The 25144-nt window shown below is 42.0% G+C and overlaps 1 protein-coding gene across 2 annotated transcripts in view; it reads left to right on the forward strand.

Moving 5' to 3' along the window:
- Positions 1 to 25144, forward strand: part of VTI1A (vesicle transport through interaction with t-SNAREs 1A) — a 1126058-nt gene that overhangs the window by 63302 nt on the left and 1037612 nt on the right. For both annotated transcript variants that reach the window (XM_078643783.1, XM_078643784.1), the window contains exon 3: positions 24895 to 25005. In XM_078643783.1, coding sequence (XP_078499909.1) covers positions 24895 to 25005 — 111 coding nt within the window. The remainder of the gene's footprint in view (positions 1 to 24894; positions 25006 to 25144) is intronic.

Below are 25144 nucleotides of genomic sequence, written 5' to 3' on the forward strand. Positions count from 1 at the left end.
CCTCAGTTCTCTCAGATGTAAACACCGGCACAGGCTAACCTCCATTATTTAGGGCATGTTAATAAAGATTCCCATCTCTTTTAAGCTCGTTAACTTAATGCTCTCTCTGAAACCCTTTAGAAATATGGATTCAGAATTTGTAAATAATCAGCGGTTGTTTTAGTTGGTGGTAGGAGATGTGTCCCCTCAGTGGCAGCTTTAATATTTGAGTTTAAGTGTCTGACTGTAACATGGGATTTAAGCCGCTGGAGTGGGGGAGCTGTGTCTGCTTTGATTTGCTTGATTACGTATTTGGAAATGGCTCACCCCCTGATTTTCCTGGCTTATCTGACTTGAAAATGTTCGAATGTATGTTATAAATACAATATGTTGAAGAAAACGAATTATTTAGACATTTCATTAGTTTACAGCACATGCTGCTTTACATTTCATTTTGACCGAAGCAGAACCAGCACACTTTCCTTTATACTCTTACGAGGGATCAGAAGCGCAACAATTACATTAAGTGCCTTCAAATTAGAACACTCTGTATTAAAGTGCTATTTCAGAACCCCCTTGTAATTGTAAACCTCTGTGTCACCTTCAGCTGTCTTTCTTCATCTTCTTTTCTGTGGCTCGCGGATCAGTGTTATGGAATGGGGCTCTTAGTTGTTCCGAATAACCCTTTATACACATTACTCCTTTTCTAGAAATCTTTTATTTTATTCAAAATGTGTGTTTTTTTCATCTTGATATATGAATATTAAAGCCTTTTCTAAAGTTTTGTTTAGAATGACTTTCTTTTGTATCACCTGTTATTGTCTGCTTTATTAAATAATCACAATTACTCTGTAGTCAAATAATCCTAATTTCCTCCAGTGTTGCCTCCTGCTAGGGAGAAAGTACCCATAGATAAATAGGTTCCATTATGCTTGCATTGCTTCAAATTGATAGCAATAATTAAGGATGTTGTTGCTAGAGAACAAGTGGCTGATACACACTTTGCCTATGCAGGTTTCTACTTCACTAGGAAAACTAGATTCCTGGTTGGTGATGCTAGTTCACCCATCATGTCCTTGTATCACTTAAAACAAGTGCTGATTATGCAAAAACGTGCACGATTGATTAACATCGGCACAGAAAAGCAAAAGTGCTGATCTAGGGTTCTGAGAGAGGCTTCTAGGAGATTCGGTCTGGGGAAGTGTGGACATCATTATTTAACTTTCTACAAGTACATTTATATATGAAGCACAAACCTAAGTCCAGGAGGATCTTTTAGCATGGTGACTGACCAGTAGCGAAGACAGTTCAGACTGGTTAGGTTTATAAAACATCTAGGTTTTATTTTTTGTTCTGACCGTGAATTGATTTGCTACAGATTTCAGATGGGGAGCAACAGAGGAGCCTTGGACTGTATAAACAATCTGCCCTCCATCCGGCAGACCTAAATATGGGAATTAAGAACATGTTTCTGGGGTCAGAGTGCAGGTTGTGTGCTAGCAGCTTAACCCACTAATTATTATCCAAAAAGGTATGGCACGAAGTAGACTTTTTCTAATGAGTAATGCTTAAAGGTTCGAAAAGAGCCCATTTCTCTCATTAAAAGCCATAACATCTGGTGGAGTTAAGCAGATACAGAACCAAACTATGTGTAGCCCAGGGATGTCTTTGCTTTAATTATGTTGGAGGGTGATGAAAAAAGTCTAAGTGGGACAGCACAAATGCATTAATGAACAAGTTTTCATGAGGAAAAACTCACAAAAGTTAAGAATTCTGCAAATACCTTTCTGCTAATAAAAGCAATTGTTAGCAGAAAAGAGATGGCTGGCCATGCGTTGCCAGGATTGGTATAGGCACCCTTAAAGCTCGGCTATAAAACCATTGAGTAGCCAACAACTTTGAGAGCAAAAATCATTGGAGACGGGAAGAGGGATAAGAATAATGTGAAACAAGTAAAACATGTTTAGGGAGAGGATAGAGGAGAAGATGGCGGCTGACTGATGACTCAGTCGCGAGCTCCCTGTCCCGATAGCGGAATGTGCGAAATATTCCCGTCCAGAAAGCTGAGCAGAGCATGAACATGAGCAAATGGTAATTGAATTACTTACACGGAGAGTGGTGCGGAGCTGGGCCGGAGTCGGAGCCGAGCGGAGTGCTGTGCAGTGAGAGCGGAGAACTGCGCAGTGAGAGCAGAGAACTGCGAGCCGCTTCGCAGTTCACGGAGCCGGCGGAGACATCCAATTTATCGGTTGCTAGGTGGTGGTCGGGAGGCCATGAACCACAGTGTTGCAGGCTGAGGCAGAGGATCGGGGGTGCGTATCGCAGTCTTGAATACACTCAACTTTGAAACGGGGCAGTTCACAAGAGCATCCTGAGCCTCCCGGTACGGTTCGCACGGCCTCACAGGGCTCAGGCAGCGGGGGGTCGGTGAATCAGCGAGGGTGCGTCGTGGCTTCCAGGCTGGCCGAGATAAACTCCGGGCATAGAGAGGGAGCTGGAAGGCGGAGTCTAGGAAAGCAGCAGCAGCCTGCATGATTACGAACACAGCGCCGCAGCACAGAGAGGTGCCTGTCAGAGGTGCACTGGAGGGTCTGGAGATCCAGAACTCAGCTAATGCTAATGCAAGTAGAGCCAAGAGAAGCTCACCAGTAGTATGGTCAGAGGCAGCCCACGCTCGTTTGTTAAACAATAAAACAGCTCACCGTGTCTCAGCTAGAGGAGGTATAACACCTGATTACAACATTGTGGTGAGGAAAAGCCCTTACACAGTCTCGACAGAGAACAGCAACATTGAAGAAAAGAAAGGTCTAAAGAAAACAGGATACCTACCAAGAACTTCAGTAAGTGCTCTCTCTTGTGACACTGTGAGGACGGGGGATCTGGGGGCTGATACAGTGAGTAGCAAGTCTGAAAGCATAGGGGTTAAACCACTCAGAGTACACCATCGAGCAAAACTGGATAAAACCAAAGTCCCCCCCTTGAAAAATCTACCTCAGCAGAAGGGAGGGTCACAGGAGGGGGGTACAGCTTGAGAAGCTTAAAAAGTGGCTACCTGGAACTTAAGGATACTAAGGTTTTAAGGAATGCCATAGACCTAAAGGCGGCAAGCATATCCTGGGACGAAGATAAGGACATCGGTAGAGCTAAAGGCAAGGCGTGCGCCACACCCAGAGTTTCCAGAGGGAGAAACAAAAAAATGCTGCACCTCTATCACATGCGGCCCGGCTTAGTCTAACAAAGCCGGGTGAAAAAAGTGCCCAAAAAATCACCCCATCCCTCCGCTCTTTCTTTAAGGTACAGGAGAAGAAGGGTCTGAGTGAGGAGAGAAACAGAGAACCCCAAAGACAAATCACTTCACAGAAAGGCTCAACGATGGCCGAAAAATCAAACCTAGGGAGTTTTGGAGTACCAACGAGCAATCAATATCAAGCTCTGGAGAGCCTTGAAAAGCAAGAAACAGCAGGGGATGGCCAGCTACCTGAAGTAAGCAGTCAGCCTAAACAAAAACAGACCCAAGTGTCCACCTCCAAGACTGTCGCTGAGTTAGAGCCAACACACCCGAACACACACTTGATTGGAAAAAATAACACAAGCCTGGATGGCGTAGGAGGGTCTCAAGTAGAAAAGATCTTGGGAGAGATGGGAGAAATGATGAAGGAACTAAGAGACAAATTCACGACATCTGAACGAAACCAGATTAAGATCCAGGAGACTTGTGAAACGCTTGATCATAAAATAAACACCCTGATAGAAAGAGTCACACATGTGGAGGGGGAAATAGAAGTTCTAAACAAAAAAACAGAAGCAAACTGCAAGGAAATAAACAAATTGAAAACCAGAGAATCAGAGATGAGTGAGAGGATGGAGTCTCTGGAAAACCATGCACGAAGAAACCATCTCAAAATCCTAAACATTCCAGAAGGCTTGGAAGGGGAGGATATAAAAGGTTTTACAATTCAGCTCCTGGAAGAATTGATACCCTGGACCAAATCAATAAATCTCGCCGAAGATATCCAAAGGATACATCGTGACCCTTTCAGAAAAGGTAAACAAAGGAAAAACCCCAGGAAAATATTGATAAACTTTTTGACATATGCACTAAAGGAGAAGATCTTAAGCGAGGGCCTAAAAGCGGCATCTTTCTCCAAAGATTGGTGGACTTGCAGGATTAGATCCGACATTTCCAAAACCACACAAGACAAGCAGTGGGAGCTGGGCCAACTTATGCCGCAACTTAAGTCAGTAGGCGCAAATGTCCAAATGCATTTTCCAGCCTCCCTTAGGATCATGTGGAACAATAAAATGTTGAATATAAGGGATCCAAAGGAAGTGGAAAGACTAGTGGAGCAAATCAAGGCCCAGCAGGAAGAGGGTGCTCGTACTAACACTCACATGTAATTAAGGAACACTCTCTAAAAATGGCTTAAAATGCTCGTGGGATTTTTGATGTAACCATAAAGATGGGAATATAAGGAAACACTAATTTTAAGTGCGCACTCAAAGACAGGGAGCTCAAAACAAGGGGCATATATGCCCAAAGGAAGAAAGAAAAGGGAGGCTTCTCCAGGGAGGGAGGGGGGGTACACACAGATATGCTCACCAAAAAAAACTCAAAAAGAAAAAAAACAACTTCACTGGGTGGGGAGAAAAATGGGGGAAAAAACTAAAAAGCAGAGTCCTAATAACAAGTCAAATGGAGTTCAGGGGCCGCCACATAAGATGCAAAAAATGACCAAGAATAAGCAGTACAAACATAGGAGGGAAGGAAAAAAAGCTTAATATATTGACCTGGAATGTAAATGGGTTAAGATTGAGAACACGAAGATCAAGAATCCTGGAGTACTTAAAAAACATTGACTGTGAGATATTAATTATCGAAGAATCCCATTTAACAAGAGAGGAATGGGAACCTATATGGAAAAAGCAAAGTTGGATAGAGCACTGCATCTGTACAAATCAAAATTGCAAAGTCAAAGGAGTGGCAATTATATTTAAGAAATCCCTTAAAGCAACAATAGAGAGATCAGAAGTAGACAAGAAAGGAAGGTGGGCGAGTGTGACAGCAAAAATATTAAACAATATATACACGGTGGTGGGTTACTGTGGACCAAATGTGGATGATCCAGAACCACTACAAAACCTATACTCTTACCTACTTACAGTAAATACACCTATAATAATAGGAGGCGATTTTAACATCTTACTAAACCCAAAGGAGGACAGGTACCCATTAGGGAAACTACCATCAACCCCAAAAACAAGAGATTGGGTCGGAATCTGTATGAAGGATTTAGGGATAATGGATATTTGGAAAGAGAAAGGGATTAAAGAACATAAATACACCTTTAAAAACAAAAGGCTAGGTCATGAATCTAGAATCGACTTCTTTCTTCTTAGTCGAGACCTTGCTGAGCATACAAGAGAGGTGGAACATATCCCAGAACATATGTCGGACCATTCCGCGGTACAACTTAACTTGGTACTATCAGAGTCACCCACGCCCCAAAGGTGGACTGTAGATAAGAGGATACTTCTAGATGAATTAAGTGTGGCTATCCTGGCAGAGGAGACACAACAGTTCTTTGAACTAAACAAAGAAGAAACCTCGAACCAAATAGCGTGGGACACATATAAAGCCTGTATAAGGGGGAAAATTATGAGTATAATGGCCCATAAAAATAGAGAGAAGAGAGTCTTTATAAAAAATATTGAAAGGGATTTAATGGGACTCAACCAAGAATTAAAAGAGACAACGAATGCTCAAGAAAGCGAAGAGCTAAGAGAAAGAGTAAGAACAAAGAAAATGGAAATGCCTGAATATCTGGAAATAATAGTTAGAGAAAGATGGGAGGCCAGCAAACTCTCAAACTATGAATACGGTGAAGGATGTGGAAAAATTCTCGCTTGGAAAGCAAAAACTGAGGAAGCCAGATATCATGTGAATAAAGTACAAAGAGAGGGTCAAATTGGTTAGGGTATGTTTCTGACAACGGGGAAATAAGGAAAGAATTCGAAGGCTTCTTTTCAAAACTATATACTGAAGAAACCACTTGTCCTGGTGATCAGATACAGAGTCTGCTTGAAAAAATTGATATTCCCAAAACATCTCTGGAACAAAAGAGTCATCTAAACCAAGAAATAAGTGAGAAAGAGGTCTTGGATGCAATAAAGTCCCTAAAAAAAGGGAAGGCTGCGGGCCCAGACTCCATACCTAACGAAATATACCAGGCATTCCAAGAGAACATTCTGACGCCGTTCACTAACCTTCTCAACGAAATTTTTTTACACAATGGAGAGCTCCCTAAATCATGGAATGAAGCAATAGTAAGTATACTATTAAAACCAGGAAAGGACCCTACTAAGTGTGAGTCATATAGACACATATCCCTCCTAAACAGTGACTACAAGATTTATACGCAAATCCTGGCAAAAAGATTAGGGACAGCGGCAGGGTCCCTAATCCATTCAAACCTAAAGGGTTTTATTAAGGGCAGACAGATCACCGAATTGTCTCATGAGCTTATCGCCACTATAGACATTGCAACACACAATCACATACCTTTGGCAGTTATAACATTCGACGCTGCCAAAGCGTTCGACAACGTCAGTTGGCCCTTCTTGAGCGCCACATTAGCAAAATTTAATCTGGGAAATAATTTTGAGAAAGCCGTAAAAAATATCTATAAAAATCCAACTGCTAGAATATTGGTCAATGAGACACTTACCGTAAAGTGTTTATATAAAGAGAGGAACCAGGCAGGGTTGCACCCTGTCTCCGTTAATATTTAACTTTTACATAGAACCCTTAGCCTGTCTTTTAAGAAGAGATGAAGAGATTATATCCTTTAATTATCAGGAATGGGACAAGAAAGTCGCATTGTTTGCTGACGACTTAATGATATTTACCGGGGATCTAATCACCTCACTTCCAAAAATAGAAAGCATCATAAGTAATTTTGGGGCTGTATCAGGCTATCAAGTAAACAAGCTAAAGTCTGAAATAATGGAATGGAATATGGTGTCAGGCAATGGTTTAGTAAAGAACAAAATAAAGTACCTGGGAATTGAGTATATTAAAACTATTGAAGGAATAGCGAGTTTAAATTTCAAAAGAGTGCATAAAGAAATAAGCAGACTCCTAAAGGCTTGGTCAGGACTACGACTATCTTTCCTAGGTAAATCGAATATATTAAAAATGACAGTACTACCGAAATGCACCTATCTGTTCAATTCACTCCCATTGGAGTTTGGAAAGGATGAAATAAAGAAACTGCAAGGGGAATTATCTGGCTTTATATGGGGTCAAAAGGAGTAAGGATTAGCTGGAAAAAGCTGAGAAGAAACAAGCTACAAGGAGGCATAGCCAGCCCAGACCTATTGGAATATTATAAAGCATTCCAGTTTAAAAATATAAGGATTCTGCTAGACAAAACTGAAGAATGGCCTTTGCATTGGAAAGCACTAATCGGACCTGGGAACGACCACTATCTATATACATTTGGACATCCCAAATTTTTCAAAAAAATCTAATTAAAGATGATACGATCAGCAGCAAGAATCTGGTATGACATAAGATCTACCCTGGTAATACCATATTATAGTAAATACTCCCCAATCTGGGAATCCCCAGGCACACCAGAATGTTTAAAAGACAGCTTAATCAACCCACTAAAAGAAACCAATATAAACTACTAGGGCCAGTTGATAAAAGGAAACAAGATTACAGAATGGGAGATTCTGGACGGACAGACCCGGGGGACGCTATCGAGATTCAAATACTACCAACTAACTAGCTGGCTTAAAGGAGTAAAAGAAAGTTTCCAAGGGGATGAATGTATTGAACAAAAGCTCCAAAACATGGTGCCTTTCCCGAAAGAGATATCATATTGGTATTGGGCCTTGATAAGATCAGGAGAAGAAGAATATAAAGTCCCTCAAGACATCTGGGGTAACTCTATGCCAGACCTAGACATTGGGAACCTTTGGGAATCTTCGAATACTATTGCATGTAGAGTGATAAAATCCGCCCCTTTGAAGAAGAATCACTTGTTTACATTGCATAGAGGATATTGGACTCCCAAAAAATTATCTAAATTTAAAAATGGTTCTGTAAAGAAAGGTCCAGAATGTGGAATAGAGAGAGCGGACGATTTACACATGTTCCGAGAGTGTTCAAGGCTGGAAGAATTCTGGGACCAGATTGGTAAGACGCTTTCCGATGTTATAGAACAGCACATTGAGGTAAGCATGGATCTAATTATTTTTGGGTCTTGTAAATACTCACATAACATCATACTGTCTAAGGGGCAAGAAAATATCATCTTTCTACTAATCCTTTTAGCCAGGAGGGAAATATGTATAAACTGAATAAAACAATCACCCCCAAGATGTATTTATGTATGTACTTATATATGTATGTATATGTATATATATTAAAATGATGGCACAAAAGAGGTGGTGTACCAATAGATAGTGCCTAGCTTAGAAGCATTACATTATCCTGAACAAAATAATACCCCAGATAGAGTTGAGAAAGAGAAGTGTTTAGAGTCAATGAAGTGTGGTGCACCTGGGACTTAACCAAGAGGACCAATCCCGAGCCTAGAACACCCTTTTGGCCATTTTTAGTTACTCTTTAGCAAGGCATACAACCAATACTTGCATCAATCCTTTCAACTTCTCAGATTCAGCACAGGTAAGAGTGTTGCCCGTTGATTGGCGAGGTGGCAGTTGAATGTGCTGATAGTTTTCTCTGTCCCCTGCAGACTGGAATATCACAGGCTTTAAGAAAAACTATGTAGTCATTACATTAACTTCCTATGTACTAGTATATCACACCTGTTCCACCCACGTGCACTTGCTGCGAGCCGTCTAGAAAATTAAACCCTTTGCAGAGCTTCTGATTCAAAGCTTTGTGATTATAAACAATCCGGCATTGTGTTTCACTGTGACGTTTAAAAAAAAAATGCAATATCTTTTACGTTCTTGCTGAATTACCTTGTTCTGAACATGTACCCATAAACAATGTTGTTTGTTCCTGTTGTTTCCTTTGGAGGGCCTTGTGTTTTTTTAAATAATCCCTTTGTCAGGGACAGGTTTTTCTTCTTTAAGACATTCTTTTTTTTTTTTTTTTTTGTATTCCTCATATACCAGATTGGGTATTCTAGCTAGGGCATCACCTCCTCCCTACATTACGATGCACGGAATCTCGAGGATTATGACCTTTGTAGGGATGGAGGGCGAAAACCACGCTCTAGATATGGCTGTTTGCTTTGTCCACTCCATACCATTTCGACCTGAGAACCCATTCTTCGGTAGGAGAACAAGCACCAACAGTACCCAGGTGAAATCATAGGAACACTGTCATCGGTTCCGCCAAGCCACAAGGGCCGCCCAGATCTTATCTTGACTAGAACTATCACAAGCCATATCGGACTCACTCACATAGATAATATATTTCAGGCATTCTGTGAATGTAGGGGCATTCTCTGACTTCCAGGCCTTACAAATTTCACGCCTTGATAGAATAATTATGTAAAATATAAATTTAGTCATCAGATCCTGAAGCTGGTATTCTGCCCCTAACCCAAAAAAAATCATCCTAGAGGAGATCTCGATATTTCTGCCTAGTACGTCAGATAAGAATTGTCCAATTTTAGTCCAATAGGGTAACAAACTTGGACATTCTGCGAACATGTGTATATCGTCTGCTGCAGGGGCCTTACAACGTGGACAGCTATATTCCAGCTTTGTGATTTTAACCAGTTTTTTTGGAGTTATGTAGACTCTGTTTAGGGTGAACAGATGATTGCGCTTTAAGGGGGCAGATTTCACCACTTTGTTTAAACATTTAAATGAGTCTCCCCATAATGCTAACCAGTTATCACATTGCAAGTCCTCTATACCTCCCCAAAGTTTGTTAAGTTCACTCTCTGAGATTTCATCCTTCTCATTTAAAGCCTCATACCAAAAGGAAATCTCCTTTTTCCATCTACCCTTTCTCATCACAGATACAAATTTTGGGTTGGTTGTGAACTCCCATGGAATGGTAGACCACCAGCTAGATAGCTGATAATATTTGAATCTGGTGAGAGTTCCATTTGTCATCCTGGAGAGTGAATCCCACCCCAGTAGCTGGGAATTATCCGTAAGGTCCTGCCATTGCATAATACCAGCTGTTTTAAGGGGAATTGATAATTGGTCTCTGAGACATTCTGGCGTCCCAGGCGAATCCCATATAGGGGCCTGGGGGGTGTAATAGGGAATACCCAGTTTCTTTCTCATAAACACCCAGTTTCTCAGGGCAGTTCCTAGCACCTTTAATCTAACCTTCTTGTAGAATCTTGGATCCCCAAATTTAAACAAAAAGAATTCTTGCTCTAAAGGGGTGCCATGTAGTAACGCCTGGAATAGCCGTCCTAAAGAAGATGTATCAGCTTTGTCTGCCATACACCTGAAGTTTTTAAAGTGAAAAGAATGACAATAATACAAAATATCTGGCATGGCAAGTCCTCCAGCTTTCAATTTCCGTCGCAATTTTTTTAAAGAAATTCTGGGCGATTTGCAATTCCAGATGAAGGATCCGATTCTTCCCTGTAGTTTGGCAATATCTTTAGGATCAAATGACAATGGTATTGAATTAAAAAGGAAAGTAACCTTCGGCAAAATAACCATCTTAATTAAATTAACCCTTCCAAAGATGTTTAGTGGTAGGCCAGACCAACGTTGTAAAGTCCCACAGATGTCCTTGTAAACTCTATCCAAATTCACCGTGGATGTTTCTACAATGTTCTGAACTAAATGAATTCCAAGGTATCTCATCCGGGGTTTTGATTCAGGAAGTTTATCCTCATAATTCCATTGCATGACCTCCGTTTTTTCTTTATTAATTCTATATCCTGAGATCACCCCAAAACTTTCGGCATGATGAAATAGGCGGTGGATGGATATCTCAGGATTAGATGTATACATTAGGAGGTCATCAGCATATAGTGCGAATCTCAGGTCTAACTCATTAATCTGGAAGGGTTTAATCAGAGTATCAGATCTTAACTGGTTTACCAAAGGCTCTATATAAAGATTAAACAATAAAGGAGACAGGGGGCAACCCTGTCTGGTACCCCGTGTTATTTGAACCCAATCTGTTAGCAGATTATTTACAAGGAACTTGGCCTTAGGGCTATGATATAGCGCTTTTATGGATGCTATAAAATTAGCTGGAATGCCAAACTTAGACAATCTTTAAGACATTCTTAACTGGAGGCCGGTTCGCGAGGCCTACACACCTAGTATTTAGTGACCTAATTTTTCCAACCCAACTTTGGGATTTTCTTTATTTTTCGATGTAAATATTTTTATTTTTTGCTGTGATCATGTGTTTCCCATGCTGGTTTTATTTATTTATTTCTGTTTTTATACTGGTTTATTGACTTTCTCTGGGTTTGGTTTTAGCATCCTGCTACGGACCGATTTAGCTGTCTGTTGTGAATACTTGTCATCAATACATGGTGAAGAAATTTAGTGAATGGTTACCCTTTGCCATTGAGTTTACTTTGGCAAAGTAGTTCCTTGCGGCTCACAAGGCCAGCTCAGTTCTGTCAGAAGCAGTTTCTCCAATCCTGGCATGGGCTCACACTGACGCTCGCAGACCACCTGGCAACACTTGCTCAGACCTCTCCTGCTGAAGGTGGTCTATTCGGGTGTAACTCTCTGCAGAGCTCTTCACACAGTGGGAGCTAGATGTCTTGGCATGGCCAGTGCTTCTCATTTATTTAATTCATTAACCACCTACCAATCTTTATAGATGTCACCATTACTAAAATGTGTGGTCTCATTTTTTAAATGGGCCGCCTTCCCCAGTGCATTTGCTGATATCCGGTCAAGGGATGGTGGCTTTGTGGATTAACTGAAAGTCTATGAGCTTCTCAATGGATACACAGAGAGCAAATGCTAACAAAGAGCCTTCTTCACACAGCAATTGCTGTTACATTGCTCTTTGTAAGTTTTGGGATGCTACACAATGACACTGACTGTGTTACGTGTTACTAGTTATCCAATAGGGGAGAGATGTGGTGCAGCGGCCAGAGCGGCTGACTCCGGATCGCAGGGATCATGGTTCAATCCCCGGCAGTAGCTCAGCATCATATGACTCTGGGCAATAACTCCCTTAGGGCCTGATTCTGATGCGGCTAGGTAGACCACCTAATGGCATTTGCTCCTTCCAAATTGGATCGGGAACGTGTCTTTCCGACCGACTCGGAAAAGTTTCCGACCGACCGAGTATGATGCAAGTTAGGTGTTAGGTGTTAGTAATATCCCAATCCCAACCCAATCCCAACCAGATGGCATTTGGAATGACCGAGCCACGCGAAGCAGAAACTTACGTCTCTACAGCCCGCTTTTCCGAATGACCGAGTACGATGTTGGATTTGGACAGCCTTTCTGAATCTTGCCGTCGGGCTCGAATTGGCAGTCAAAATCAGACTTTGGGGGCCCGTACTTGTCCCCCCTGAACCCACAGCCTTTCCAATCGGGCCAATGGGAGCCTTGCATTTGGTTGAAACAAAGGCTCCTATTGAAGTCAATGGGAGTCCAACCAAATCGTATCTGGAATCATCCTGCTGCATTGTGCTAGGTCGGTTGGACTCTTCCGATCCAATTCGGTTGGAAGCCATTGCCAAATCCATTCGATCAGGAAGCTTTCCAAACCGCATCAGAATTGAGCCCTTAATCTTCCTGACAGCCTCCAGCGGCTTAAAACCTTAGGCGTGATATGTTTGCGCTTTACAGATATAGATTATTGTTATGCGTCAAGTTGCAATCCAAATGTGCTCACTGATGCAGTTGCAAGGCACAACTGTTTATAATGCTTAATCTTCAATGAAGGACGTAATTATTTTCCATAACACATTTTTATTACATATATCATTTGTTTTAAGCAGAGAGTTGTGTGAATAGTCAAGATTTTTAAAGATATTAAGAGCTTTCCCTATCTAACGCCAACATTAAAAGGTTAAACGTGGGACGGTGAGATATAAATCAATCTAGTTTTCACCCTAAGACTCGGACTGCAACCGTGCTGGTGGTAGTGATGTATAAAATATGAATCATTGCAGATGATGGAGCTTTCTTTAAATGTTGCTGTATTCGATCTAGCTGCAGATTTCAACAGCGTTGGGCTACTTGCTTCTACGTGGTTGTCCTTGGAGCAGTTTGGGGACTTGTATTCATCAGTGCAGGGATTTATACCCATCCATATGGTGAGAGAACAATATGTGAAGGTGAAGATTTTAAGTCATCAGCTGTCTCATTTCAGTGCGACTGTTATGGTGCTCCCACTGTCGCATCTTCTTTATTTGACCCCTCGCAGCACTAATCAGCTGCTGGGGATTACTGTTTCACTCAGATACTGACAATACTCAGATCTGCCTTTGGGTTAGTCACCCTGTAGAGGATTTTATCACAATCTGAGATGGCTTGGATGCAGCAGCCACTTGGCAGCCTCAAAATGAGCACAGGAAACTGCTCTAACAGACATCGGGAATCAGATTTATATCAACTCCATTAAAGGTGTAGAGCGTGAACTGGGATAAATGAAATTATGAAGCGCTTCTTTCTGAATTTCGAAATCATGAGGATTCACCAAGAGCTTAAAAGGTAGGGGGCATTCACGGAGTGGAATAAGCTGGCATATCTGTACACAGTGTAAAAACATATCTTTGTTTATATAGCATGAACCTAGCTAGAGAGCAACATAGCTTTATACCTTATATGGAGCGATGGAAGACGATGCAAGTTTGCACACATTAAGATGGTGCTTAAATCTTTAATTTACATTAACACTTAAACTAGCAATACAGTTTATTTATTTTTTGGAGAGTTTTATATAGCGTGAACTTGATTCTGCAGTAGAGGGCTCCAAGTGAGCACCAGTTACATTACATAAGCACACTTTTTTTTTTCGAGGCACGGGAGATTATGTGATTAGCACCGAATCACGGGATGTTGAAACGATGCCAAGATTCGAACCTTGTTCCCTAGCTCTGAGGTCGACAGTTCTGGCCAATACTCCACATCCTCTTCATCACTGGCATCACAGTGCCATGCTGGATTCAAAACCGCTTCCCCAGGTTGACTTGGTCACTACATCAAATCTACTTCCTTAGTTGAAGAACATTAAGGAGGATGTATTTGAAGATGTTCCAAAAGTTCACCTTCATTAATCCTTATGAACAATAGTATTCTTTTGATGTTTTTCCTAGGTATGTTGTGTTCCCCATGATGTCTTGTGAGTAGCCCGAATGTAAATTATTGTGGTATGTAGGTATTACACTGGAGTCGCACTTTGATTACTCTGTCTCTCTTTTAAGGTTCCGGTTTGTTTATGTGCATATACACTTTAGTTTAAAGTACAGCATGATATATAACATAAATATTTGCATTTTTCTCAAAGATTTCATGATTTATTATTAGTAATGTATCCCCTTTGTAACTATGAGGATAGAACAGGGATCAGGGTCCAGATAAGTACCTTATTCTTTTTCTTTTGTTTTTTCTATCATTTAAGGTATTCCGCAAAAGGTTAATACATTGTTTTGTTCAGTGTTTGTCCTTGAAATCCTTTTTTGAAATGGCTATGATGCTGTGCTTTGATAGTAAAGCACCACATCACAACTATACCAACCGTGTCGGTTTTGTGAGCTGTAGGCTAATTTTATTGTATAAATACACGCATATGCCTAGGCCAAACGTGCACTGTGACACTTTCTTTTTCACTGAAAAAGAGGGTTGGCGAAAGATGACAAGATTTGAATGTGCACTTGCTGCACTAGAAATGCATCATGATAAAGTATGTTGGCAGACATGTTTATGATGGAGCTAGAGATGCTGTAAAAATTAGATTAGATCTTGATATGGTGAGGATCAACAGCACAAGACACGGCAGGATTAGACCGAGACATGAGGATAGCCAGACGGGTATCTGGGCAAAGTCCATTGGATGTGGGAAGGAGGGATCATGCCCATGAACCTTCTGCACTCCTCACACTGGGCTCCAGTAGCTCCAGATAGTGGTAACACCTGCACCTCAGCCAGTGTGGGGCTCATAATCTTAAACCTGAACAGATGTCTGATGATTTCTCACAGTAAGAAGGAAGGAATAGTTAGCTGGCTAGGGGAGTGCTTAAACCTTTTGTCTGTAGAGGGTTCAATGATTGTAGCTAGAGACTGCTGCCAATGTAGATTTTTCCCAGGTTTGATGGTCAGAAAATATGGATTTTATTAAAGACACGGGTGATAATACGGGTGATAATACTATTGCAATCTCCTTTATAGCCACCAGTCACAGCAGCCTCTTTAAGTAATTTAGAACACTTAACATCAAAATTCCAACATTATAAAAGGCCAGAACCATCTGCCATCTTCCTTCTTTTCAACAAGAGTCCATAAAGCGAAATCCATATTCCTTTTCCGTGAACGGCTTCTCCACCCGCTTCCTTTATTGTTGACGACGAACTACAAAATAAACACATCAATGAAAGCAGGGGCAGATAAAAAAGACAGGGAATAGTATTAGCCTCCATGTCTTTAATAAAATCCAGATTTTCTGACCATCAAAGCTTGGGAAAATCTAAATTTTATGTCAAGACCAGAAGATATCATTTTTGCAAGCTCAAAGCTTCCTTGGTAAACAACAAGCTGCGTTCTCAACAGGCTTGAAATAAAATCTTCAATAAAGTGCATAATTTGACCAATCTTCACACCTCAGCTGCACCCCCAGCATAAATCCATTCGAAGCAGATGCACCCCTCACCGAAAGTGCACCAAACAAGCTGACATCCACACCTGAGTTACTCATCACCTCCCTCACACATCTCGCAAGAGTTGGAGATGACACTCTTTTATGAGGATAGCTAAAGGAAATTAACAATTGTTTCACATTCACCGATCTTAACTGTAATGTCCTTCTCTCATACTGCTTGACACTGCGTACCATACACAAATTCTCATGATCAGCAAAATATGAGTAAAATATTGACAATGAATTTGTTTTGGTCTGTTTGCTTAGATAAAAGCACACTACTTCAGTGGGAAAAGATCCTGTTTGAAATGTCTAAAGCCCTACCATCTGATACCCTTCTAAAGGATACTAGACATTACAAAATGGTCAACGTCTGAGATAAAACTTCAAATCAAGTAACTCATTTGCTCCTAAACCCTCAATAAATCAATACCTTGGTCACATCCCAAACCAAGTTATATCTTGGAACCAGCTATTTTGAAAACTCATGAGTCTCTGTACCAAGTCATCTTGGCCTACCATAATGCCATTAATTAAAACACGTTCAGCGGCAATAGCTGCTCGATGAACATTAATTGTTTTTTAAGACAATACCTTTTCAATCATCACAGATAAATAATTCACTACCTCTATCACAACCACTGAAATAGGTTAAAAATCCCTCTTTATGCAACAGCAGATCCATGTTTGCCATGCCAATCTGTACTTCTTCTGAGTGCCTGGTGCCCAGACTTCCTTAATAGGAAGTATTGCTCCCTGTAAAAGGCCTTGTATATCCGAAACTCTCCTGAAATTTTCCATGCCATCAGCCTCAACTGACCTTCAAATACCAAATTGTACGCCTCTTCTGTTGAGCCTACTAAATTTCCGGAAATATCGATAATAGAATTGAATAATCCACCAATCTCTCCCGAAGTATAGGGTGCCAGACATTAGGCTTCCAAAGAGGTGTTACTCCCACTACTGTCTCCTTCCCATTGCGTACCAGCACAGTTACCTAAGTTATCGTAGAAAAAGGGGGAAAAGCATAAGCCCTGAGGCCCTTCCAGTCCTGTCTGAATGCGTCTATCCCTGCTGGCTTTGGGTTTGGACGTAAACTGCAAACATTTTCACCTGGATATTCAACCTATTCGCAAACAAGTACACCTGAAAAAGGCTCCAATGCTTCATCAGTCTCGGAAAAACTGTGCTGTCTAGAGTCCAATTGCTTGAATCCCTGCAATTCCTTAAGAACCGATCTGCCTCCACATTGCTCTACCCTGATATATGTTCCGCTTGCATTACTATGTTGTGTCTCAAGCAATACTCCCAAAACACCTTGGTCAAATGTGCCAAATCTTTTGATTTCAGACCTCCTAACTTATTCACATATCTTATTGCAGAGACCTTGTCCATCCAAGAATTCAACACTTTGCCTTGTCCTTCGTAAAACTCCTTATTGCAAAGGACCCTCCCAGAAGTTGCGAGCAATATATGTGTAACTTGCTCTCCTCTTCTCACCATGTTTCTCCTGTTGAAACCACACCACAAAGTGCTCCCCATACTGCTAAACTCGCACCTGATTCTGTAATCATCTCTGGATTCGCTCCAAAAATAGCTCTCCCATTCCACGCCTCCATATTCCTTAACTACCAACCAAGCTCCTTCTTGCCTTCCTCTGAAAGCAGAAATTCCCCTGAATTTCTCAATTCCTCTCTCAAATGCTTTGCCTTCAGTCTCTGAAGTGCACAATAATTCAAAGGTCCTTGAAAAATAGCTTGAATCGTAGAGTATAACAAACCTACAATTCTTGTCAACATTGCTGTGAAGCTTACATTGCTGCTGCCAGGGCATACATATTCTTAAACAGGGTGAAGCTTGCACTACTGTCACTTCAGTTGCGCCTGTCCTATGAGTAAGTGAAGCTTTCACTGCTCCTTCCTCATATACACCTGTTCTGTGAGAGGCACATACTTCTACTTCTACTTGACATTTACCTTTTCTGCGGGGATGGTTTCATGATTACTGTCCTTTTTGTACCTGATCTGTTTAGTTGGACTGCTTCTACTTTTGCTATCACGTGCCCAGTACCTGTTCTTTGTGTTACGGATGCTGCCAATGTCATGATGTGGCATGTTTTTTCAGTGATGCGTGGTCTCAGACTACTTCATTGCTTTGATGCTGTGGTGGGGCTTTGGGTTAGTTCAGGGTATTAACCCAGATGTCAGCCATGCTTAAACTCAGTGGGTCCTTCACCTATGTACAAGTAAACTATTTTCTCCGGCACCAAGCTTGAGCTTTAAAATCCACCCTACAGGTGGATTTTAAAATGGGGGATGCATCTGGACTGTTTTTTCAACAGCTGATGTGTTAACCCACAGGACTACACTTACCAGTTTGAACTTAGCATAGGGTAGCAGAAGGCAGTGACTGCAAAAGAAGGTCAGCTCGAAGACAACAAGGTCCAGAGTTTGTGCAGCCAGGATGCTTTCCAACCGAGCCTTTGAAATGTGTATGTGTTTTTGATTTGGAGCTGTGCACCTTTTTTTCATGTTTTCCATCTGCCAATTGCATAGATGGTAAGTGTAGGACAAAGAGGTAAACCACACAAAAGTCAAGCGGTCTGTGGCACACCATGCTTTGCGAATGAAAGTTTGGGTGTTCATAGTGCCAGGTGCTGTCCATGCCCAGAGCCCTGCTGATCAAATTGTCAATTCCCTGGGCAAAAGCCAGACACCGGCTTCTGTGAGATGAACTGAGAAGAGGCAGCACCCAGCAGTCCTCAATAAGGCACAGTGAAATAGCGCACCTCATGTGTGTCCCTGCTCGGTGCTTAATTTGTAAAATAATAAGTACTGGGGCCCCACAGTCTAGCACAGAAGTGCTATTAAATGTCATCATGGCGAATACCAAGGCAAGATAGTCCTAGATTCCACTTTGTGCCTCTTCATCAACCACCAGGCACTTTCTACCAAACGATCTCACTCTGTACTTTTTCATCCTTGTTTTCTTTCTTTGTCAGTTGTTTCTGGTTTTCTTCTTCTGTCTTTCACCCTTTGTGTTTTTTCTCTCTTGTTCAAAGTCTGATGAGTAAAAATCACTGTTGGTCCCCAAAAATATGTGCTGGTGTGCCCCACCTGCAACCACCGACTCAAATTTGGCACTGTCCTTACTGTGGTGCACATGTCCTGCCCTACCCAAAGAGAGCCACCGAGCAATCATGGGGTAGAGGAACACCGGGACGGGCTGCTCTGCGCCGCTGCCAGTGTACATGTCATTTTAGACTGATTGCTTCACTGTTGAAGTAACTGTGTGAGATTACATTACTGTAAAGCCATCACCCTGACTGGCAATATCAATACTTGGGCCTTAGCTGGCCTTCCTTCTGGTATAGAATAGACTGCCAGGGACATTTCACTAGGAGACTGCCTGTGGGACGATATTTGAAAAGTCTCTCTCCCCAATAATTCCTGCTGGTGCCACCCATCATCAACCCCTATTTGCCAACATCATTTTGCATGTTCTTAGCTTTTAAAAAGTACTGGCCAAAAAATAAGCCACAAGCGCTCGCCTACCTGCCAAACCTCCGCCCCCCCCCCCCCCCCCCCCGCCCAATACATAATGCTGCTGGCAAATAGTTCTGGATTGCCTGATGGACACTAAATTGTTGTAAATCCATTTGAAAAAGAAGAAACAAAAAGCTTCTGTCTTCCTTTTTTTGCACTTATATAGCACTTGCTACCTCTTCTCATGCGTAGCAAGTGCTATATAAATGCAATTACATACAATCTAATTTGTTATTTTGAGCCTTTTTTACTTGGAAGCACTCGGGTTCATACATACAATAGCCCAGATTCAGACCGGAAACTCCGGATTTGTAAAGCCAAAATGGCTTTATTTTACCTGTCTCCTGCCTAATGTTCCCTCAGTTTCAATGTTTGTTAATGGGGGAAAGCCATTCACCGTTTTTTGTTTTGTTTTCTGAAACGTCCTACTTTCCAGCTGTAAAGTGTTGGCAAGTATGAGGTTATACTTTAGGTTAGGAGAGGGTGGAGTTTGTCTTTCAAGTGCACAGGCATCTCCTATCCAGGTGCTCATGGGCAAACATTGTCTCTCCTTTAAACAATGGGGCATGCTCAAAAGGCATGGGCTTTTCTTGCCGCATAATTTAGTGCTCCCCTGCCACCTTATTTCAGTGGCCTTGGGTATAGTGGAGAAAGAACTTTGGGTAAGTGGTAGACTTAAAAGGAATAAACAGCAGTCACCCCTTCAAAACTTGTATAAAAGTAGTTTTGTATATTTGTGCCAAGGAATTCAAGTATCTGTGTGAGTTGCAAGAGGGGAATAAGGGGAAGTGACCGTAAAGGAGGGACATGCTGCAAACAAGATTCTAGGGGAGCCAGTGGGGGATTGATGAATGGGAGAAACCTTATTAGATGTTGTGCTGTTAATGATCAGTGTGGTTCAAAATAAAGGAATGCTCATTGAGGAGTTATAGGTGAGTTAGGCAGGACAATGGGTAAAGTGTTGCAATAGCCAGTGCAAGATATCGTCAGTGCTTGTACATCTGATTTTAAAGCAATTTTTAAGAATTAAGCATTTCATATTGTAAAGTATTATCAACTGATATTTAGCACTCTAGGCCCCAGTTATGAGTGGGCCAGATTCAGTTGTGGGGGTGCCCTTTTGGCCCAGAAAGATTTTGGCTGGTACCCCATCACCTAGTTTTTGTGACCGGAATCTAGACTAACACACAGACCTGCAATTACTAGAGCCAAATCAGTATAAATAGTCCGGACTAATACTCTCCCATTTACCACCTTTTGGGCAGGGGTTGGGGTAGGCGTCGGGGGGCAGGAGAGGCTGTGGGCTGATAGGGAGGAGTGTTCTGTGCTCTCCTGTGTTGTCTGAGGTGAGTTAGCCAGACACCATGGTCAGGTTGAGCTTTTAGACACACCAGCACATGATTTTACAAGCTGAATTAACTAGCTGGTAAAATCTGACCGAATGTTCCTGCTCTTGGAAAATCGGAGTCTGTGGAACCCCAGCCTCTAGTGATCGGGTAGAGCAGTATCCAACCTGGGGATACCGCTGCCCGAGACCAGCAATCTGATCATTGGTCATTTCCTTCACCTGGAGCTTAAGATTTGTGAATTTGTCTAGTGGGAGCAAAGTGATTTGGCTGAGATGATATTCTACTGGAGAATGTTTAGCTTTGAAGGTATATCAGTTCGATCATGTGGCGCTTAGTGTGAGTTGTTGTGGAGATAAGGAGCTCTTGTGATGATTTTCTTTAGCTTTATCTGAGACATTTAAATGCCAACATCTATAAGGCATGTTACAAGGGAGTGAGACTGCTTAGAAAATATGTTCTTGGACCAGCTCTTCATTTCCCATGGTGGTGCTGATGTAGGTAGGATCACCGCCAATGCTGCTTGACATCTTTATCCAATATCACCTGCCCTGACATTCATGTCCAGTGTGCCCAAAGCCTGGGTACCCTGAGTTGTGCACTCCATGCATGAGCCTGATGTGTATCATTAGGAAGGGGTCCAGATTGTAGGAGTTAACAAAATATTACCTTTACCTTGACTTATCGTCCTAAAACCTTTCTACCTACCCTTCTGACATAAATAATATATTTTTAAAATATAATGTTCAATGTTGTGCGTTTGCTCTTTCTAAGCATTTTATTATTATCAAATTACTATTACTCTGTTTATCAGCGTTGGAACGATTAAAAGCGCATCAATGCATTGTGTACACAAATATTTATTTTTAGATCTCTGCCACAGACAGCTTAAGTTGTCTGGAGGCAGGCCTATTGTTTCCACTAGAAAACACATATTTAGAGTATGCTTTGGATCCACCCCTTTCTAATGGTTGAATGGCTTTCTATTTATCACAGGTGGATGTCATTTGTTGACTTTGTTTTTGGGTCTTGGTCTTACAGTGTTCTGGTTGGATGAGTTGCATTCTTCCACTGTTGATTTTAGGGAGCTCTATTTTCCTGGTAATCAACCCTCCAAGGGAGGGCATGGGTCTCTTTTCTCTCTCTCTCTCTCTCTCTCTCTCCTGGTTGTTCTCTGCCCCCACACAACCTTGCCCTCTTAGGTGCTTCCTGCCCTGCTATCCTTGTTAAATATGTTTATTAAAAAAAATGAAAAGTTCTGAGGGCCCAGCAGTTGTAAAGCCACTTGCTTCACTTTTTACTCCATGGTTATGTTACGTTATTTGTACTTGTAAAGCGCACTGCTACCCTAGGGTGTCCTGGCGCTGAGTATTGGTGACCTGGGGAGCATCAGCAGTTTAGTGGGAGAAGAACCATGTGAACCAGGGGTGCCACGTAGATGTTAAAAAGCGTAGGGCTCAACGCCGAGCCCTGTGGCACCCCACAGGGAACGAGAAGGGTTCCGAGGAGTTGCCATCTAAATCTACCGTCTGAGCTCTGTCAGACAGGAAGGAATGTAGCAGTTTCCATGCTGAGCCCTTCACACCAATATCAGAGAGACTGTTCAGCAGGACCTTATGGCGGACCGTATCAAAGGCCGCAGATAGGTCTAGGAGGATTAAGATGGCATTACCTCCCCTATCCAAGGCTTCTCTGATTTCCTCGGTTGATTTTATTAAAGCCAATTCTGTACTGTGAAAAGCTCTAAACCCATATTGCGATGGGTCCAAGGAGTTATTAGTAGAGATGAAGTTGCTGATTTGACTATTTTTTTATTTTTCCAGTAATTTGGCAGGTAGTGGAAGCCTAGAGATAGAACGATAATTATTTGGGTCCTTAGGGTCCAGGAATTGCTTCTTTAATAAAGGAAGCACAGAAGCCTTTTTCCAATTTTTAGGAAAAATTCCAGACCGTAAAACTGCATTGAGCAGGGGTGTGAGAGCCGTTCCCTTAATTTCCGTAATTTGCTTAGCAATTCCAGCAGGACACGGATCACTAGGGGCACCCGATTTTCTCGTATAAAACAGTTTGACCAAATCTGCTTTCTCAATCGGGGTGAAATGCTCCAGTAGTTCTGCCGGGGCACCTAAGCTTCCTGATTCCGTTAGATTGAAATCAGTCTGAGTATCATTGATCCGACCCACGAGTGAGGTAAAAATTGTTTCTACTTTAGTTTTAAAAAAGCCAGCTATTTTATTACAGAATTCTGCATCACCCTGTTTCTTTGGAGTGGTAGGGTTAGCTAGTTTAGAGATAGTTCTAAACAATTTTTGGAATTGGATTCGGCCATGGTAATTTGTAGCGAGAAGTACTCTTTTTTTTTTAGCTTCCAAAAGTGCTTGTTTGTAACTGGAAATACAAGTTTTATAATTCTCCTTCTCGACTTTGTCATAAAATTTCCGCCAATTCCTCTCTGCATGTTTACAAACCAATTTCTTGGCCATGGGCTCCTCTGAATACCAGGGAGCAGTTGGAGAGGCCCGTTTGGGAATCCATTTTTTATGACGAACAAGCTGATCACAGGCCTCCAAAATCCACTTATTATAAGTGGCCGTGGCCTCCTTCACATCCAGCGGAGCTACATTGAGTTTTCCAAGACATTTCCCAGTCTCTCCACATCCAGCTTGCCCCGGGATCTAGTTCCGATCTCTTTAAATTGTTTCTGACCTAAGGAATGAGCTAAGGAACACTTAAGTTTGAACTTGATCATACAGTGGTCAGACCACGAGATCGGAAGAACCGAGATCTCATCTATATCTATATTGTTGGAATGTTTACCATCTAAGGTATGCCCCTTTTCATGAGTCGGCCCAATCACCATTTGTACCAGACCTCCGGCGCCCATGATTTGGTTCAGCCTAGATGTATCAGCACTGAGAAGGACTCTAAACACAAGCCTTCTTCCCACAACGTACCTAAGGACTCCAAAGAACCACATTTGGAACCTGGGGAAGGGTATATCAGCAACCCTTTAAAGGGTCTATGCGAGCGAGAGTAAATGACGAAAGCTAAAGCCTCATACGCCAGGTTGGAGGCCGTGGCAAACTTAAGGGAGAGTGTTTCATGATAGATAATGGCAAGCCCTCCCCCTTCTTATTTGGCCAATCCAATGTCTGGCAATACAATCCCGACGGTGTTGCTTTCACCAGATCAGGGCCAGAGCTACTGTCAGTCCAGTTCTCAGTAATAAAAGCCAGTTTGACCTTATGCTCCTCCCGTAGGAGCGCGTATTCCAAGCTATGTTTCACTAGTGTCCAAGCTATTATTCACTAGTGATCTAGCATTGAACATAATACATTTCAGCGTACCCCTAATACCATGTCTCTCTGTGATTGAGTTTTCTTACCATTTCAAATTGGCCTTCTGCCATGTTAGAATGGTTGGAGCAGAAAATGGAAATATGCTGCATTTGAACCTGGTATTCTTATGTTTTTTGTTTGACTCTGCCATCAGATAATTCTAGGGTGTGCGCAGTGGCCTAGGCATGTCCACGGTAATGTGAAGTCCAGAACCTATTCTGTGACGTGGAGAGAGGAGCATCGAGTGTACTGTCCTTGCTGACACTGTACTGCTGTTCGTGGCATAGGTTAGTCACCACAGAAAGCAGTGGTGGCAACGTACCAAGCTTTGCTTATCATTCCTTATGATAGACACTTTTTCTATGTCAGAGAAGAGTTTGGTCCACTGACCCTACTTGTGTAGAGTTCCACTTTTGTGTTAACTCTAGTCTCTTGTGCTTACATTATGTGTGTATGGCCGGGGTGTTTTGTGTAGGGAATGGGTAGTACGCGTGGTAGTAGATCCATACTCCTGTAACTATACCACCATTACAGTGTGTAGCATTTCATTTCGCTCTGAGATTAAAGTACTTAATGTTTTATTATATATAAGCACTTAGGATGGACAATACTTTATTGTGTCTGTTCTTTGACTGTTGAGTTCTGAGTTTTTGCCTCCTGGAGAAGCCTTTGACTGCTCCCACTCGCTACACTGAGAGTCCAGTTTGGAAGGCAAGAGGTGCGAGTCTTGAACCAGCAGTAACGGGTGGCGTGGGTGGCATCATAAAGGGCACTCCATGCCTTTGGCTGCCCAGTTCTGCTCAGGGTCTATAAAAGGAAGCATAGAAGAGCTCTGGGACCTGGCCAAGATGTACTAGTCACTGTCCTTTCTTTCTCCCTTCTCCTAGCTCGAACAAATGGACCTGGAAGTGCGAGAAATCCCTGCACCGAGCCGGGCGATGTACGGCGCCCGGATGCGCAGCTACAAGCAGGAGTTCAGCAAGCTGGAAGTGGATTTTGTAAGTCCATCTGCCATTGTAATGTTTGCTAAAATAGAAGACGTGTTTGCATTGTTTCTTGTACCTGAAATCACTTCACTAAAGAAATTACCTGTTTGTTAGAGCACATCCCATTCACATGCGTGAATCATTTGTAGAG

Source organism: Lissotriton helveticus, chromosome 5_1 (genome assembly GCF_964261635.1).
Source record: "Lissotriton helveticus chromosome 5_1, aLisHel1.1, whole genome shotgun sequence".
NCBI classification, from domain to species: Eukaryota; Metazoa; Chordata; class Amphibia; order Caudata; family Salamandridae; genus Lissotriton; species Lissotriton helveticus.